General features: G+C 37.8%; 1 protein-coding gene across 1 annotated transcript in view; it reads left to right on the top strand.

The window, feature by feature from the left end:
* The window catches only part of IFT57 (intraflagellar transport 57), a 60,615-nt gene that overhangs the window by 5,929 nt on the left and 34,154 nt on the right, over positions 1–20,532 (top strand). The window contains exons 4-5 of the mRNA XM_027104124.1: positions 2,038–2,128; positions 10,097–10,165. Of these exons, the coding sequence (XP_026959925.1) occupies positions 2,038–2,128; positions 10,097–10,165 (160 nt within the window). The remainder of the gene's footprint in view (positions 1–2,037; positions 2,129–10,096; positions 10,166–20,532) is intronic.

Below are 20,532 nucleotides of genomic sequence, written 5' to 3'. Positions count from 1 at the left end.
TGTGGTGTGCGGGTTTTTTCTCTTCACTAGTTGTGGCGCACAGGTTCCAGGGCGTGTGGGCTCTGTAGTTGTGGCACACAGGGTCCAGAGCGCGTGAGCTCTGTAGTTTCCAGCCCACGGGCTCTAGTTAAGGCACGCGAGCTCAGCAGTTGTGGCACACAGGCTTAGTTGCCCTGTGGCATTTGGGATCTTAGTTCCCTGACCAGGGATAGAACCCCCATCCCCTGCATTGGAAGGCAGATTCTTTAGCACTGGACCACCAGGGAAGTCCCCAAATACTTTTGAGTATTTTCAGTATGGGAAATGTGTGTCATTAATCTTGATGGAGAAAAGAGTGCTCAATACTTAGTGTTAGGACCACTGTTTAGATTTTGGAAATAAGAACAAAGCTGGAGTCCTTCTTATTACCTCTATCAAAATAAATTTCAGGACTTCCCTGGTGGCGCAGTGGTTAAGAATCTACCTGCCAGTGCAGGGGACACAGGTTTGAGCCCTGGTCCAGGAAGATCCCACATGCCACGGAACAACTAAGCCCGTGTGCCACAACTACTGAGCCTGCGCTCTACAGCCCACAAGCCACAACTACTGAAGCCCACACGCCTAGAGCCTGTACTCTGCAACAAGAGAAACCACTGCAATGAGAAGTCTGCGCACTGCAACAAAGAGTACCCCTGCTCACCACAACTAGAGAAAGCCTGTGCGCAACAACGAAGACCCAATGCAGCCAAAAATAAATGAATAAATAGATACATTAAAATTTTTTTAAATAAATTTCAGATTGATCAAAGACGTAAATGTGAAAAATGAAACTATAGGAGTGCTGAAAGACCAAAGGGATGTGGGATGTGTCATGTGATGGAAAAGCCTTATGTATATGATGTTAAAGCTAGGACCCATGCAAGAAAATGTTGCTAAGTCTATGTAATAAGAATTGTAACAGTCCTGAATAGCTAAGAGTATAAGAAATAAATAGGAAAAATATTCTTAACACAGTTAAGCAAAGCATTAATTTTCTTAATATACACACAAGGGCAGGGGGCATAAATATGCATTTCACTGAAAAACACACATAACCAATTGAAATATGAAGAGGTATTCAACCGCTCTCATGTGAAAGAAATGCAGTTAAAACAAGAGTGAGGTTTTTTCACTTAGATGATTGGAAAGGATTAAAGTTTGTTTACCATATTGGCAGATGTTTACCATATTGGCGAATGTATGGAAACAGAGTCCCTGTTGTGCGAGTGTAAATTAGGGTAACGTTTTGGAAGCTGGTTTTAGCAATATCGAGCAAAACAATAAAATGTACAAAGTTGTCGACCCAGCCCTTATACTTGTACAAATTTATTTTAAATGATATACATAAACGATAAATGTATAAGGATGATCTTTTCAGTATTGTCTAGTAAAGAAACTAGAAACAACGTCAATTTTCAGCCAGAGATTGCTAGTCATATGACTTATGGTTCAGTGGAATACAGTGCAGGTATGTTGGGGGCGGTGAGGAGAAGTTGTACACTTGACCTTTGAACGATGCAGAGCTTAAGGCTGTGGAAAATCCATATATAACTTGTAGTAGGCCTGCCTTATAAGTCATCCCTCCAAATCCGCAGTTCTGCATCTGCAGATTCAATCTACCACAAAACGTGTAGCAGTGTAGTATTTACTATTGAAAAAATCTCTGTGTAAATAGACCCATGCAATTCAAACCCATGTTGTTCAGGAGTCAACTGTATATATACTTAAGTGTGGTATATTAGTAAGTAAAGAAAGTAGGTTTGCTAACAGTATGCGTGGTATCATCCCATTTATGTACTTGATTCTTCAAATTTGGAGGTAAACATTTTTGCTTCTTTACATAGAAGGTTTCAGGAAGGATACGTGAAACATTTAACAGTGATTCTGGAAAAGGGGGCAGGTGAAAAAGGACCAGAACTGGTGTAGCGGGGGGATCCTTAATATTCACATTATGCCTTTTTGCTCTGCTGAAATGTTTTGTTTTTTACTCTCATCTCATGTTAAGCTTTATTATTTTAGACCAACATACCCAGTGGAAGAATTAGAAGAAGAAACTGTTGCAGAAGATGATGCAGAATTAACATTAAATAAAGTGGATGAAGAATTTGTGGTATGTGTGTTGCGGAACTTTTTGTTCATTTTCACCATTGGATTCATTTCCCTTAATCAGTATCAGTTGTTTAGACCTTTAGTTAAGTTAATACTCATGTTCTGTAATGATTGAGGTCTGAATTTTAGCAGAGGTTCTTCAAATGTAGACAGGAAGTAGTAGACCACTAGTTATATGGGTTAACATTTTATTAACAACCATTCATGATCTTAAATAGGCCATAAATAATAAAGAATTTAGAAGAGAGCAATAGAATTTAGGATTAATACATTCTGCTTCATAAGAACACCATTCATTTCTCAGGAACTCCTTTATGCTTCTAAAATTAGGATGAAGACCACCCTGCAGGAACTTAAAAAATACTTATACATACCAACATTATTTAAATTGTTTGGCAGCATCTGGGCCTATCCACATACTTAACATTCTATCCATAGTGTGAAATTAAATGTTCACGTCTCTACAACAGACTAGACTAGGAAAATGGTGGAGAAAAAGAACTTTTCTTCAGAACCAGATATGGATTGACCCTGGTGTTTTAGGAAGTGTACATATGATTTGAAATTAAAATGGCAGGGAAAAAAACTTTGTAGTATATTTTACTGTCATAAACCAATTAAATTTTTCAGGTGATTTTTTTGAATCCACAGAAAGTATATTCTATATTTCAGCTTAAAGTAATTTATTAAGGTACTATATGCTGCAAAGATATTAATCACTGCATTATTTTATAGTGAATGATGAAAATAACCATTAAATAAATTAGACTATATCAGATAGTAGAATATCATATACCCATTAAAAATTGTTTACAAAGAAGGGCTTCCCTGGTGGCGCAGTGGTTGAGAGTCCACCTGCCGATGCAGGGGACACGGGTTCGTGCCCTGGTCCGGGAAGATCCCACATGCCGTGGAGCGGCTAGGCCTGTGAGCCATGGCCGCTGAGCCTGCGCATCCGGAGCCTGTGCTCCGCAACGGAAGAGGCCACAATAGTGAGAGGCCCGCGTACCGCAAAAAAAAAAAAAAAAAAAAGAAATGTTAGTGACATGAGGATGACAACTTATACTATATGCATAAACTCAACTATATAAAATATGCAGAAAAAATATTAATATATTAACATTAGTTATATATGGGTAGAGGGATTATGGATGATTATTTTCTCTTCTATACATCTTTATATCTTCAAAGTTTTTAACATGTATTTTATTAGCAGTAGAAATATTTTAAACCATATGTATTAAAAAGATGACTGCTATTTATAGAAGGAAAAAGACCACTATAAAACAAATCAATTTAAAAGGTATCTTTCTTAATGTGATAAATTTTTAAAGTTAAGGTAAAAATGTAGTCATTCATGTGTTCATTGAGCATCTGTTATGTAGCAGGCACTGGGCAAGAACCTGATGGTGCTGGATGTACAAAAACTCTGAGGCAGGAAGGAGCTTAGCATGACCAAGGAACTGAGAGAAAACCACAGTGGCCGTATCTCCTAAGTGAGCGGGAGGGTGGCTTAAGATTAACTGGGAAGATAGACCAGGTCCAGATCATTTTGGGCGTTTTAAGTTTAGACTTTATACTTTGTGTAATAGATCTTTCCATTCAGGCTCAGAAAATTTTAAGTCCTCACATAGTCCCAGTTGTTCATCTCACTTATTTTACTCGGGTATCTTCCTCATCTTGTCTTCTTAGTTACTGTTTATTAGTTATTAGTTAATAGCTTATCTACAGATACCTGGTCCTAGTGCATCAATATTTAGCTTCAGGGCTTCCCTGGTGGTGCAGTGGTTGAGAGTCCACCTGCCAATGCAGGGTACACGGGTTCGTGCCCCGGTCCGGGAAGATCCCACATGCCGCGGAGCGGCTGGGCCCGTGAGCCATGGCTGCTGAGCCAGCGCGTCCGGACCCTGTGCTCCGCAACGGGAGAGGCCACAACAGTGAAAGGCCCGCATACCGGGAAAAAAAAAAAAAAAAAAAATTAGCTTCAAAGACCTATAACTCAAAACTGCTCGTCAGGGGGAAAAAAGGAAGAAAACCTACTAATCAGAAGGAAAACTCTGTGAGGGCAGAAACCAATTTTGCACATTTTTTGTATCTCCAGTTTATTATGCAGTGCCTGGTGCCTTAGTAAGTGTTCATTAAATATTTGACCAAAACTCACCTGTCAGCATATTGCTTGTAACTTTTAGAAATTATAGCTTTTTTTTTTTTTCTGAGAACCATTTAAAGTTCAAAGCAGCATTATTGTTTGTGTAAATTAGAGAAATAAACTAGAAAGCAGCCTCTTCACACATTTCTTGCCAACTGTGAAGTAGAGACCTTCTGCTGTCATAAGATCAAGCTGAAGGCCTTCCTCAGGGGGTTGCCTCTGAGGCTGTCATGTCTGTTGAATTTTTTTCTTTCCTTTCTTCCTTATTGTCATTATATTATCCTAAGGAACCCTCTCTTACCTCTCCCATTCCTCTTGCTAAGGAGAGCTGGATCAGTGCCAAAAAGCCTTTGGCTGGTGGGATAGTACTTCATTTTGTTCCCAGTTTGTGGGATAGCTCAAGGATGGTAAAGATCATTTCTGACAGAGTAAAGTTAGTCTATAATCAACAAGGAACTCAAAACCTTCAGTTTTAGACTGGCCAAATAAAGATAGGACACATTGGAAAGAAAGAAAGTGAGGAGAGAGAGGGGAGGAGGGAGAGAGAGAGGCAGAGAGGAAGGGAGGGAGGATTGGGATCATGACACAGAATATTTTCAAAGAATATTCTCACAGAATGTTCTCACAGTATATAATCATATCCTTAGTAATTGGCAATAAAAGAATTAAGAGGATACATATTAGGCAAAGAAATGACAGGAAATTGTTGAGTGCCTTCTAAATTACTGAGATTAAAATCCTCTTAATTTATTTTAAAACTATTTTTGAGTCTGTTTATATTCAAATTCCTTTCGAATGCTTTCTTAATAATATTTAGTAACTTAAATCCTTTTTCTAGTACCTACTCTTAAAGCTTTTTGCCTATGAATGTTCAGTCCACCACAATTCAACAAGTATTTATTGATCACCTATATTAATAGTACTGATTAGGTTATTATAAAAACATTATAAACTTGTCTCTTCTCCCATGGGCACTAAGTCACTGGCATTTCAATCATTTGCTCTGGTTAAGTAGACCATCACTAGTGCAAACACAGGATAGACTGAGCTGTTTCTCAAAGGTGTGGCTCTGCATGTATGCTTAAGATTTAACATGTAAACAGATCAGTTTTGTCTACACCTCTATGCCCCACTGCCCCATCCCCAAAAATATGAACGTTAGTTGAGTGTATGGAATCTGCATTTATATTGTTTCATGTTTTACTAAAATCTTTCCAGTTCCCCAAAGATTAGCAGAGTTCCCCTATCTTATTTTAGTGGCCCTACTCCCAGAGATTCTACTTTCTGAGTAGCTCTGGGATGGAGCCTTACATTTTCACAAGCTCCCAGGTGATGCTGATGCTGATGCTGCCTGTCTAAGAACCACATTTTGAGAACCACTGTCTTACATACTTCTTTTTTTAAATTTCTTTTATTAATTTTTACTGGAGTATAATTGCCTTACAATGTTGTGTTAGTTTCTTGCTGTACAGCAAAGTGAATCAGTCATACATATACATATATCCACTCTTCTTTAGATTTCCTTCCCATTTAGGTCACCACAGAGCACTGAGTAGAGTTCCCTGTGCTATACAGTAGGTTCTCATTAGTTATCCATTTTATATATAGCAGTGTATATATGTCAGTCCCAGTCTCCCAATTCATCCCACCCCTCCTAACCCCCTTGGTAACCATACGTTTGTTCTCTACGTCTGTGACTCTATTTCTGCCTTGTAAATAAGTTCATCTCTACCATTTTTCTAGATTCCACATATAAGCGATATTATATGATATTTGTTTTTCTCTTTCTGACTCACTTCACTCTGTCTGCCACTCTCTAGGTCCATCCATGCCTCTACAAATGACCCAATTTTGTTCCTTTTTATGGCTGAGTAATGTTCCATTGTATATATGTACCACATCTTCTTTATCCATTCCTCTGATGACTGACATTTAGGTTGCTTCCATGTCTTGGCTATTGTAAATAATGCTGCAAGGAACATTGGGGTGTGTGCACCCTTTCGAATTAAGGTTTTCTCCAGATATATGCCTAGGAGTGGGATTCTGGGTCATACGGAAGCTCTAGTTTTAGCTTTTTAAGGAACCACCATACTGTTCTCCATAGTAACTGTACCAATTTACATTCCAGCCAACAGTATAGGAGGGTTCCCTTCTCTCCACACTCTCTCCAGAATTTATTGTTTGTAGATTTTTTGATGATGTCCATTCTGACTGGTGTGAGGTAATACCTCACTGTAGTTTTGATTTGCACTTCTCTAATAATTAGTGATGTTGAGCATCTTTTCATGTGTTTTTTGGCCATCTGTATGTCTTCTTTGGAGAAACGTCTATTTAGGTCTTCTGCCCATTTTTTGATTGGGTTGTTTGTTTTTTTGATATTGAGCTACATGAGCTGTTTGTATATTTTGGAGATTAATCCCTTGTCAGTTGCTTCATTTGCAAATATTTTCTCCTATTCTGAGGGTTGTCTTTTCGTTTTGTTTATGGTTTCCTTTGCTGTGCAAAAGCTTTGACGTTTCATTAGGTCCCATTTGTTTATTTTTGTTTTTATTTTCTTACTCTAGGAGGTAGGTCAAAAAAGATCTTGCTGTGATTTATGTCATAGAGTGTTCTGCCTATATTTTCCTCTTAGAGTTTTACAGTATCCAGCCTTACATTTAGGTCTCTAATCCATTTTGAGTTTATTTTTGTGTATGGTGTTAAGAAGTGTTCTAATTTCATTTTTTACATGTAGCTGTCCAGTTTTCCCAGCACCATTTATTGAAGAGACTGTCTTTTCTCCACTGTATATTCTTGCCTCCTTTGTCATAGATTAGGTGGCCATAGGTGTGTGGGTTTATCTCTAGACTTTCTATCCTGTTCCGTTGATCTATATTCCTGTTTTTTGTGCCAGTACCATACTGTCTTGATTACTGTAGCTTTGTAGTATTGTCTGAAGTCACGGAGCCTGATTCCTCCAGCTCTATTTTTCTTTCTAAGATTGCTTTTGCTCTTCGGGGTCTTTTGTGTTTCCATACAAAGTGTAAAAATTTTTTTGTTCTAGTTCTGTGAAAAATGCCCTTGATAATTTGAAAGGGACTGCGTTGAATCTGTAGATTGCTTTGGGTAGTATAGTCATTTTCACAATACTGATTCTTCCAATCCAAGAACATGGTATATCTCTCCATATGTATCATCTTTGATTTCTTTCATCAGTGTTTTATAGTTTTATGAGTACAGGTCTTTTGCCTCCTTAGGTAGGTTTATTCCTAGGTATTGTATTCTTTTTGATGCAATGGTAAATGGGATTGTTTCCTTAATCTCTCTTTCTGATCTTTCACCGTTAGTGTATAGGAATGCAAGAGATTTCTGTGTATTAATTTTGTATCCTGCAGCTTTACCCAATTCATCGATGAGCTCTAATAGTTTTATGGTAGCATCTTTAGGATTTTCTATGTATAGTATCATGTCATCTGCAAACAGTGACAGTTTTACTTCTTCTTTTTCAATTTGGATTCCTTTTATTTCTTCTCTGATTGCCATGGCTAGGACTTTCAAAACTACGTTGAATAATAGTGGCGAGAGGGGGCATCCTTGTCCTGTTCCTGATCTTAGAGGAAATGCTTTCAGCTTTTTTCACCATTGAGTATGATGTTCGCTGTGGGTTTGTTGTATATGGCTTTTATTATGTTGAGGTAGGTTCCCTTTAAGCACACTTTGTGGAGAGTTTTTATCATAAATGGGGTTGAACTTTGTCAAAAGCTTTTTCTGCATCTATTGAGATGATCATATGGTTTTTATTCTTCAGTTTCTTAATGTGATGTATCATGTTGATTGATTTGCATATATTGAAGAATCCTTGCATCCCTGGAATAAACACCACTTGATCAGGGTGTATGATCCTTTTAATGTGTTATTGGATTTGGTTTGCTAGTGTTTTGTTGGGGATTTTTGTGTCTATGTTCTTCAGTGATATTGGCCTGTAGTTTTCTCTTTTTGTGGTATCTTTGTCTGGTTTTGGTATTAGGGTGATGGTGGTCAAATGAGCTTGAGAGTGTTCTTCCCTCTGTAATTTTTTGGAAGAGTTTCAGAAAGGTAGGTGTTAACTTTTCTCTAAATGTTTGATAGAATTCGCCTGTGAAGCCATCTGGTTCTGGACTTTTGTTTGTTGGAAGATTTTTAATCACAGTTTCAATTTCAGTACTTGTGATTGGTCTGTTCATATTTTTTCCTGGTTCAGTCTTGGAAGGTTTTAGCTTTCTAAGAATTCGTCCGTTTCTTCTGGGTTGTCCATTTTATTGGCGTATAGTTGCTTGTAGTCGTCTCTTATGATCCTTTGTATCTCTGTTGTTACTTCTCCTTTTTCATTTCTAATTTTGTTGATTTGAATCCTCTCCCTCTTTTCCTTGATGAGTCTGGCTAAAGGTTTACCAATTTTGTTTACCTTCTCAAAGAACCAGCTTTTAGTTTCATTGATCTTTGCTATTGTTTTCTTTGTCTCTATTTCATTTATTTCTGCTCTGATCTTTATGATTTCTTTCCTTCTACTAACTTTGGGTTTTGTTTTGTCTTCTTTCTCTAGTTGCTTTAGATGTAATGAGAGGTTATTTGAGATTTTTCTTATTTCTTAAGGTAGAATTGTATTGCTGTAAACTTTCCTCTTAGAATTGCTTTGGCTGCATCCCATAAGTTTTGGATTGTCGTGTTTTCATTGTCATTTGTCTCTAGGTATTTTTTGATTTCCTCATTGATTTCTTCAGTGATCCATTGATTATTTGGTAACATATTTTTTAGCCTCCATATGTTTGTGTTTTATACAGTTTTTTTCCTGTAATTGGTTTCTAATCTCATAGTGTTGTGGTCAGAAAAGAAGCTTGATACTTCTAAATGCTTAAAGATAAGGGTTATCTTTGAAATCTGCCACTGCAGCTTTTGTACAACTCTACATGTGTAAGTGTCCACCAAACAACACCCACTTATTTTTTTTGTTTTTCTGTACAAGACTTCAGGGCCAAGTTCCATTTGCTTTATTACCATGTCTTTAAGCTTTGGATATTCTTGTTAAATTTGTTTCACCCACTATGTCACTTGTCACCACAAAGACATTTGAAGAGAAAGGGGAACTAAAGTTTTGTTGTATATGCTTAGAGAGCCTGCTCAGACTCTGTATTTACTGTATATTGGAGAGGGAATTGATTCTCAAAGGGTCTCTTCTGACCCCATTCCCCATATCAGTTGGGCTAGGAATCAGGACCAGCTTGGAATCTACCTGAACTTTTCTTTTAGATAGTTAATATCTAAGATACAAGTTTAGTATTTTACATGTATATATTTTACATCCTTATATACATTTAATATTTAATATCTTTAAACTTGAGCATATAAAAGATGAGATGTCAAAAATATACGTTAATGTGATTGGTCCCTGGAGTAGGTGAGAGTATTCTATATCTGTCAGCCTCTTATTTTTGTCCATTTTAGTCATGTTACTCAAAATTTCCATTAACTCCTTCCAGTGTCTCTTTATTTCAGATATGCCACTTGGGACTGTTTCTTGTTATGTTTTTATGTTTATTTATCCCCAGTTTCACAGCAGTGGCATCTTTCTCTCTTTTTTTCTTTTCTTCAGTGACTCTAAAAGAGGTCCTATTTTTAAATGGCATCATCAAAAAACAGATAACATTATGCCCTACTTTATGCACACTACTAGGCTTTTAAATACCCTTTCCTGCATTAGTCTTTCTATAGAGCTTAGCATATTAAGTATGTGAAATCTGAAAATACCTTTTTTAATTACAACTTTTATAATTATTAACTTTTAAACTCTTTTATTTTTCTAAGGAAGAGGAGACAGACAATGAAGAAAACTTTATTGATCTCAGCCTTTTGAAGGCCCAGACCTATCGCTTGGTAAGTTACATGGGATACACACAGGACCAACAAGCAGTCAGTACACATATTCTGCTAGAAATTGAAACAAGTAGAAATCATTCTTGGCCATTGCTTTGTGTGTCATTTGAAAAGTAGCTCTCGAAGCTGTTTTTCTATATATACAATATTATAATTATAGCAAATATACAAATCAGAGGGGCAAGTGGGAAAGCCTTCTGTCCATACCATGGAATATCAACTCAGGGCTTCTCATGTAAACTGGAAATAATTGATTTGCCTTATGTTATTTTTTTATTATGGAAAAACATATATATATGTTATTTTTTTATTATGGAAAAACATATATATATTTTTTTTTTATTATGGAAAAACATATATATATATGTTATGTATATATAATTCAAGTTATTTTCCATTATAATGGGCAGTATTGAATGGTCTTGATTATAGGAAATACTCAAATGGTAATTCTTTGAAATAAAATGGTTTATATTAAGACTGGTATATGGATAGGTAGTCATATGTTGCTTCAAGTCAGTTTTTGCTCTGTTTTAATTAGGAAATAAATCCAGTCTATAAAAGAGAACCCACTCAATGAGATATTTCAAAAGTACATTTGGGATTTTTCTGTTTTCCTATATGTATGTTATATTTCAATAAAGTGATACCTATTGCATGCTCAAAAAAGTACGTATGAAACACCGTCTTATTTGTTCTTTATTTAATTATTCTTATCTCAATTCTACCAACAAGTTTGGATCTAGTTTTGGGTTCCTGTCATGAAGACTTCCTTGGCCACCTCACCCCATGCTAATCTCTTCACTTATCATTCACTGCCTTAGTATTGTTAGTCAGCATTAGTCAGTATTATTAATGATATGTGTGCGTTTTCTGCCCAACTTGAGATGTAATATAACATAATGCTGTGGCTAATTTGACTGAGTGTGTGAGTTGACTTTGAGACTTCCAGTACTTAACTAGCTGTCTGACCTTTGGCAGGTTTCCAACCTTCTTGTGCCTTATCTTCCTCATCTGTAAAATTGACTGAGTGTGTGAGTTGACTTTGAGACTTCCAGTACTTAACTAGCTGTCTGACCTTTGGCAGGTTACCAACCTTCTTGTGCCTTATCTTCCTCAAATGTAAAATGAGGATAAAAATATTAGCTTTTATGTAGAGTTTTTAAAGATTAAAAGAGTTACTACATCTAAAGCATTTATAATGATGTTTGGCACATAGAAAGTACTTAAAAGGTGTTGGCAAAAACCAAACCACACCTTCCCCCCACATTCCTTCTCTCAAATCTGACTTGTACAAGCTTCTTGCTAACACGGATAACTATCATTTTTTATATTCTCCATAGTATAACACAGAAGATTCTGAATAAATGCTTCTTAAATGAAAGAATGTATTTTTTGTTGCTCAATTGAAAATTATTTCAGAATAATGTGTTAACATTTAAATCCAAACAGATAAACTCCAGTTGTAACAATACATTTGCACATCACTTTGTAGTTTTCAAAGTACTTTAAAACACGTTTTTTAGTGACCTTGTAAGGCATTTGAGAAGATGTTATTTTCATTTTACAGATACAAAAACTGAAATTTATCACCTTGGGACAGTTTGATCTTTTAAAAAGCTAATAAATTACAGTGGCTTAATTTGAACTCAGTTTCTCCAGACTCCCAATTCTATTTCTTTTTCTCCTTTACCTTAAAACAAGAGTTCAACAGGGTAGATTCCTATCTTAAGCAAGGACACTGTGGTGCTTGGTGTTCCTGTATGTGTTGAAGATGTGATGACAGAGTTCTAAAGTATGAAGAAAAAAGCATAAGTAGAGATGCATACACCGTTATTCTTAGAAAGAAGCTGATATTTGTACTCTTCATTCTTATGTTGATGATATAAATAGAGGTCGGTAAAGGCCACCTGTAATTCCCTCTGGGCTAAGTAGTTTGAGTATTAGGAAGGAGCAAAGTGATTTAACTTGCCTTTACCATTACTCTAAGTCCCTATTGGTCCTGATTTCAATTTTTCACTTCAATTAAGCTGTGTAAGGATGGGTTTTCCCCCTACGTATGACTTTATAATTATCTAGGTATTAGATCCTTTGGACAATGATTATATAACATATACCTTTTTGAACTAAGACTATGTATAGTTTCATTTTCACAAGAGGAAGAAGTCTGAACACCAGGTGTTTGTGGATGGTCAGCCATGAAGTACTAATGAGGCAGAAAACCCTTTCATATTTAAAAAAATCTGGCAAGTTTATGATGTTGCCCACTAAAGCCATCTGCCTGAGACAGCTGTATCTGACTACAGCTTGCGATGGCTCAGGCTGCTCTTTCCCCAAGACAGAATTGCGCTATAGGTTAGTAACACAAATTTAAGATTTTGTGTTTCATGCAGCATGTGGGCTCACAATGCAGAAGAAATATTATTTTACTAAAGTTGATGTGATGAATTCTGCACTAGAGCAAGAATGATGGATACTATCTAGGAAATTGATGTACTGAATGTATACGTGACTGCCAGCCTAGCAATGTGCAGCTTACAACAGTCCCCCTCTACCTGTGGTTTTGAAACAATAGATGTTTCTCCAGTCATTCTCTAATCCTCCCCATTTTATTGTTCTTCACAGACTTTGGCATTGTATTCATCTGATTTGTTTATTGTCTATCTCAACCAGTAGGATGCAAACTCATCTAGAGCAGAAGCTTTTTTAACTGCTTTTGTACCTGTGCCTGGTGTGTAGGAAGTGCTCAGTACTGAATAATGTTGAATGAATACACACGTGAATGAATGCTATTTTATATTTATAGCTTTATGAGAAAGTATAGTTTAATCTTCATAGAGAAAAGAACTCAGCAATAATTGGGTCCTCTTCTATGTACTGTGTAGGATAATACAGGGAGAAATCTACTTATATTCCTTTCTTTCATTAAATAAAGCAAAGTCTAGGCCCTGAAAAGTGTGCCCTTAAGTATCATGGTGACTCAAGAAGCTGGGTGTACATGAGCATTTTCCTGAGATTTGTGGTAAATGGAGCACGAGAAAAGGTAAATGAAAGAGACATATGTTGCAGATTGTGTTCTCTGGAAGTGGACACTGAGACAGAGTTTGGGATGCAAGATGTTCATGGTGAAAGGCCGGGGTGAGAAGTGTTGCCTGCTGGGCCGGTCGCTGGAGGCGGTCTGCCCTGGGAAGGACGCGGCCCCAGGTAAGGTGGCTCTGCAGGTGGGACAGAGCCCGAGGGAGCTGACAGCTGGAAGCCGGCTGCTGGCCACCTTGCCCGCAACTGAGCGCAAGTCCTTCCTTGAAGGGAGACCCTAGAGGTCTAGCTTCCTGACTCCCACTGCATAATTGAAGCCTGTAACCGCTAATTTGAAGAATTTGTGAAGAGATGCTGTGTGCCCATTGACTAAACTTTAAGATGTCTGCCTAATCAGACTAACGCAGCAGCAGTATTTCATGAGCACTGAAACCGGTGTTCTAAGAAAATGGCGCTTCCTATCAATCACGAACGCTTATAGTGATTGTTTGGCACTGGTTTGTTGGGAAGCAGGTGTTTTTCAGAATAGTTATTTACTTTGAGGTTTAAAAGTATTTTAAAGCCATTTTTGCTGTGATTTCTTCCTCCAATTCTGTTACCCCATTGTGGTTTGACCAATAATACAGGCATACCTCATCTTGTGGCGCTTCACTTTATTGTGCTTTGCAGATACTGCATTTTTTACAAATTGAAGGTTTGTGGCAACCCTGCATCAAGCAAGTCTACTGGTGCCATTTTTCCAACAGTATTTGCTCACTGTGTCTCTGTGTCACATTTTGATAATTCTCGAAATGTTTCAAATTGTTTTCAAATGTTTCAAAATGTTTGTCATTGTCGTTATATTTGTTACAGCAATTTGTGATCAGTGATCTTTAATGTTACTGCTGCAGCTTGCTAAGGACTCAGATGATGGTTAACATTTTTAATGATAAAATATTTTAAATTAGCACATACCTTATGTTTTTAGACATAATGCTATTGCACACTTAATAGACTACAGTGTATTGTAAATACATCTTTTATATGCACTGGGAAACCAAAAAAATTGCGTGACTTGCTTCTTTATTGTGGTATTTACTTTATTGAGGTGGTCTGGAACCAAACCTGCAATATCTCTGAGGTATGCCTGTACTTTGCAAGACAATAACTTCTGCAATTAGTGAAGGATTGCTTTATTTTTCCAGAGTTTGATTTGCAGGTTAGTTATTGAAATTTTGAATTTTTTCTTAGAAAGAAAAAAATATGGATGGATATTAGTCTTTGAAGCTAGCCCACAAAGTTCTACACTCTTTCTGTCCCTCTGATTTCTGAATGGTCTTGAAATCTGAAATTGAGCGGAAGCGTCCCTGAGAGTGGCCGTGGTGGGAGGGACACTGGTGTGGAATTAAAGCTCTGACAGTTGGGCAGAGCCTGTGAGGGTTAGGGGTGCGGTAGAATGTTCTGAGATGTGAGGGGTGGGAGCAGGGAAGGAAGGCTCTGGTGGCAAGGTGTTCGGCAGGTGTTCTGGGTCATTTCTGTTTCAAACTTGAGTATGCTGATTGGAAAGTACCTGTATGTTCATGGTAACTGTGCTGTAATTATGAGTGGTCTCTGTAGCTCCCCTCCATTCTGAAGCTCAGTAGAATCACAGCAGTAGTGTTCTGGCAGCATGATGCAGATGTGTCATTCTTCTCCCCCAGTGGAAAAAAAAAAAGATGGGAGGGAAGCTGTGTGCTCTCTGAATTCTATTTTTAAATGCCCATCACTTCATTTCAAAACATTTTTTTCAAACATGCCATAGACACCATTCTTACTTGAGATGCTAAATTTGAGGTTTTAGAAACCAAATCCTGAGTTATACAGCATAAAACCAACTATCTCAAAAGGTTTAAACACAATTGGTTTCTAATTACTTAGCAAAAAATTCATTGTACCAAGAATGAGAGAATTTTTAGCTTAAAAAGCAGAAGCTGTAAGGAAGTAAAAATCTGGGCGTAGAATAAAAATCATCATTTCAGTTTTAGTTTAGGATGTCATTGTGGCAAGGCTGCAATATTGTGATCAAAAGGGGGAGAAGATGGATCTACTTCGATTAATATCTTAAATACTTTACATTTTCCTCATTTTACATATGATTTACACTTTACTCTTCAACAAAATGTCCTTTCTTAATACAGGAAAAAAATACCATTCTACAACACAACGTGCCCCATAGGAGGCCCCTGGTTCTGATTCCTGCTCGAGGAAAATGTTTTTTCTTCTCTTTTCCTGAAACATTTGGGTGTGAGTTCTCCTATCTGGGCTCTGACTGTGGGAAGTCTATCGTTGGTGTTTCACAGAAGAAACAATTAAAACGCCACATGTTCGAGTGTGATGGAACACATTGCTGAGTAAATGCTTTTATTTCTCTGGTAGCTAGCCCGTACCACCCCATCAGTTTTACATCTGGAGGTGAATAGGAAATGTAGGTTAGAGAAAAATGCTGTACTCCTCACTGCTCAGAGGAGGCTCAAACAGCAGTCCTTGCTGGGTGTAAAAGAGACTTTTACTTGATCTTTAGTGTAGCTTTTGAACGCACACTTGAAATAGGAAAGATCCTTATTTTCATTCATGGTGTTACTGTGACCCTAGAAAGAAGTAGGAAGCAAGGACTTTTCAAGGTCCCTTCTAGCTCTGAGTCCATACCTTCAAGGTCAATGCTACAGTGGAAAAGCAGCCTTAGATAAAATCCTGACCACATGTCACTAGCCATGTGGCCATACTGATTTATCCTCTCTGTAACTCAGCTTTCTTATCTGTAAGATGGGGACACAATTCAACCAAGGGTTATTTTAAGATTAATAGAACTTGTGCACCACACCTAGCATGGTGCTGGCCTAGAGTATACATTTGATGCATTTCTTATTTTGTATAATTTTTTACCTCTCCTAGAGACTGGAATTAGTTACAAACATTCTTAGGTGCTGTAGGAGAATAGAGAAAGCCCCAGTCTCTCAATACAAATAAATTTCTAGATCACCATGAGTATTTTTGAATAAAAAGCTTACATAGCATATAAGTTATCAAGAAGGTTGCATTTTGTTGTAAATTAGGAAGCTCTGGTGATAGCATGGCTTTATTTTCATAATCTGTCACGTGAATTATTATTGAAGTCCCACTGGACTCAATCTGCTGTCACGTAGGGTCTCCCCTGCGGAAATGACTAAGGGGAATTTAATGAAAAGTAATACAATGATTTTTTTTCCAGGAATCATTTGAAAGCCGTCCTTTTATAAACGGGTAGGTTGTATTTCCTAAATCAACACTAACAGCCTATATTTATTATGTAATTCAGTATATTAGATGCATACCCAGAATGTGTGCTTTTTTTCAGTCCTCCTCTGCAAACGTACAATCTTTAAATACACCCACCCCCACCCATCCCCCCAACAGTGTTAGTGCTTTGAATATCTGACTGATTCATTTTCATCCAGGACATCTAGTTAGTTACTAAGACCTCTGGATGCTGCCTTTGAAATCTCTCTCATCTTCATCTCCCCACCTCCCTTTTCCAAAATAGTTTTCATCTCGCTCCTCAGTCTTACTTACCAAAACGTGACTTTAGTCAGATCATTCTGAATTCAGTAACTTTTGATGGCTTTTCGTTGCCTTCAGGACAGTTTATACAGATTATAAAGCAATACATTTTTGGTCTGGCTTTCAAAACCCTTAGCAATTTGACAACTGTCCACATAGCCAACTTTATTTTCTTTCACTGGAATAACTTTTCCAGGTTAAGTTAAAGAGGACCTCTCGTAGGTTTTGAAACACCTCAGGAGTATATCTGCTCTCATCCTATCCTCTCTTCCTTTGTCTCTTACCCAAAATGCCTTCCCATCATCTCTCTACCTGACTCTTCAGTGTTCAAGGTTCAGCTCAAATTCTGCCTTCTTAGTGATACCTTCCCTTCTAACCCAGCCCCATTTAATCCTATGATCCACAAATGTACAACCCACAAATCTTCATAAAACACAACTAGCATGTTCTTTTATGAGGATTTTTTATCATTTTATTCACTGTCCCTGGAGTAGCACAGTACCTGGTATACAGTAGGTACTAAATAAAGTTTGGTGGGCTAAGTTATTTTACCTTGTTTGTAACTTTACTTTGCCTCCCCTCTGGCTTAAAGGACAGAATTCACATTCCTCAGCCTGTCCTCTAAGGTCTTTCACAATATATTCAATATTTTTTGCTCCCCAGTATTCACCTTTTTAAGCCCCTCGTCTCTCTTCTCGTGTGATCTTCACAAGCTGTGTTCATTCAATATTTCATATTTTGGCTTATGATGCCTTCCTGGCTATATAAACCCTTGGCTTGCCTTTTCTGCCTGTTTACATCCCAAACTTCCTTGTAAAGTTAAACTTAAATCTCACCATCGCCATTAAAACGCACTTCTCTCTCTTATTCCAACTCCTGAAGCATTTACCACCTGTACCAGCTAGTTTTTGGAAGTTAATCAAACATATATTTTTACTTGTTTTTATTGAAAAAAACTTTATTGTTTTTAAAAGGGAAGTATATTCATTGGTTTTTTTTTTTTTTTTTTTTTTTGCGGTACGCGGGCCTCTCACTGTTGTGGCCTCTCCCGTTGCGGAGCGCAGGCTCCGGACGCGCAGGCTCAGCGGCCATGGCTCTCGGGCCCAGCCGCTCCGCGGCACGTGGGATCTTCCCGGACCGGGGCACGAACCCGCCTCCCCTGCATCGGCAGGCAGACTCTCAATCACTGCGCCACCAGGGAAGCCCTGGTTTTTTTTTTTTAATGAAAGCACAAAAGAGTACAAAGAAAAAATTTCTTCAAATCTCAGCTCCCGGATATAAACATTATATCCTTTTATGCATAATTGCCCTGAGGTCATGTAAGATGCTAACATTTAATGAATCTGGATGAAAGGTATATGGGAATTCTTTGTGCTACTTGTGTAATTTTTTGTGTAAGTCTGAAAAAAATTATACTGACACAAAAATAGATTAATGAAGTAGTGCAGAGTTCATAAAATAATCCACATATACAGTTATATTAGTATATGAAGCAATGCAAATCAATCAGGAAAACTATTCAATTAAATGGTGATAGGATAACAGGCTATTCATTTGGAGAAAAAAGATGGACTCCTCCCTCATATCTTACACCCAAATAAACCTCACATGGATCAACAAATTAAAAAATGATGAGGCACAAGAATATGAGTGGCAAGTGTAATATTCATGGGTTGAAATAGGCATGATAAAGCATGGCAAGGAAACTAAAAACCATAAAGGAAAAATACTAATAAATCTGAACACATAAAAATTAAAACCTTATATATGGAGGGGTGGGGAACACCATAAAGTTAAAAAACAAGTAATAAACTGGGCGGATATAGTTGTTACCTATATGACAAAGGATTGATAGGCGTACAGTAAGGTGTTTCAGAGCTTGTGCTCTAGGGTAACATTGCCTGGGCCCTGCCACTTACTAATGATGTGACATTGGGAAAATTACCTAACTGCTCTCTACCTCATTTTTCTCATTCGAAAAAAATAGGAATAAGTCTCCTTTGATTCATGGTGTTATTACTGGGCACTTAACCCATATGTAAAGGTATCTAGTACCAAGCGTGGCATGTAATAATGATAATTATAGCTGCTAACATATATTGAGGGCTTACTACGTACCAAGTATTGTGAAAGCCTTTCAAATACATCATTTAATTTAATCACCATATCAACCCTTCCAATGAGGAGAGGGTACTATTATTATTCCCATTTTACAGATGGGAACCCTGAGGTTTAATGACAGCTAGTAAGTGATGAAGGGGGGGTTTGACCAGAGACGGCATTCCTGATTTCATCCACTTAACATTTACATCATGCTGTGGTGATTCTCAAGACAACTTAGTTCCCTTTTCCCTGAGTCCTGGGAATATTTACTCTTGACAGTTAAGTGGACTTTCATGTTCCTCTCAGTAAGTATATGAATCGAGTTCTTCAGATGTATTTGAGCACTGATATATCCATGTGGTTACAATCTCAAAAGAAACCTTATAGAAATTTGTTCCATTAAAAAGTTAGACTTATTTCACCCTCTACAACAGCAGTCCCCAGCCTTTTTGGCACTAGGGACCGGTTTCATGGAAGACAATTTTTCCACAGACCGGGAGCGGGGGTGGGATGGCTTCGGGATGATTCAAGTGCGTTACATTTATTGTGCACTTTATTTCTCATATTATCACATTGTAATATGTAATGAAATAATTATACAACTCACCATAATGCAGAATCAGTGGGAGCCCTGAGCTTGTTTTCCTGCAACTGGATGGTCCCATCTGGGTTTGATGGGAGACAGTGACACCCGAGGTGTGTTGCTTATGTCCAGTTTACTCCGTGATCTCGTTTTGGTTGCTGTCACTGCAGAAAACCCTGCTTCACAAAGATAGGGTGTTGGAAACGGAAGCAGGCTTTTCAGTGCTTTTGTGGCAATCTCAGGATACTCCGCCTTGACTTTAATCCAGAACGTATGGAGATTTGAAGTTGTCTCAAACAAACTTTTAAGGCCACCGTCATTTGCGATCTCAAGCAGTTGATCCTCTTCTAGCACGGACAAAGTCAATTGCCACTCACTGGTAGGATTTTGATATGAGTTTGCAAGCAATTGATTTATTATAGTCCCTGTGCAGTCAAACCTCTCTGCTAATGATAATCTGTATTTGCAGCCGCTCCCCAGCGCTAGCATCACAGCCTCAGCTCCACCTCAGATCATCAGGCATTAGATTCTCATAAGGAGTGTGCAACCTAGATCCCTCACATGCGCAGTTCACGGTAGGGTTCACGGTCCTATGAGAATCTAGTGCTGCCGATGATCTGACAGGAGGCGGAGCTCAGGTGGTAATGCGAGCAATGAGGAGTGGCTGTAAATACAGATGAAACTTCACTCACTCACCAGCTGCTCACCTCCTGCTGTGCTGCCTGGTTCCTAACAGGCCACAAATACAGGTGTGCGGCCCGGGGGTTGGGGACCCCTTCTCTTGATATTGACCAAGTATGGTATTTGAGCACTGGTATATCTATGTGGTTGCCATCTCGAAGGAAAGAAGCCTTTTAGAAATTCATGCCATAAAAAGTTAGACTTATTTTGCATACTCTGCAACACCAAGTATAATGTCTACATTAGTTCCTCCAGACATACTTCCAGGGATACTTTCTTTTGGTTTTATTTTGAGAAAATAAAAAGTCAGAGATGGTTTTATCTTAGCACTTAGTGTACCAATGTAGCTAAAGTAAAGTAGTAGCAAAGGTAGTTTGATGTATTAAATAGAAATAATATAGGAGGTTAA

This window comes from Aethalodelphis obliquidens, unplaced genomic scaffold, assembly GCF_003676395.1.
Source record: "Aethalodelphis obliquidens isolate GAN/ISIS:26980383/991018 unplaced genomic scaffold, ASM367639v1 scaffold1, whole genome shotgun sequence".
NCBI lineage: Eukaryota > Metazoa > Chordata > Mammalia > Artiodactyla > Delphinidae > Aethalodelphis > Aethalodelphis obliquidens.
The sequence above is the reverse complement of the archived record's forward strand: the minus strand, read 5'-3'. Positions and strand labels throughout refer to the sequence as shown.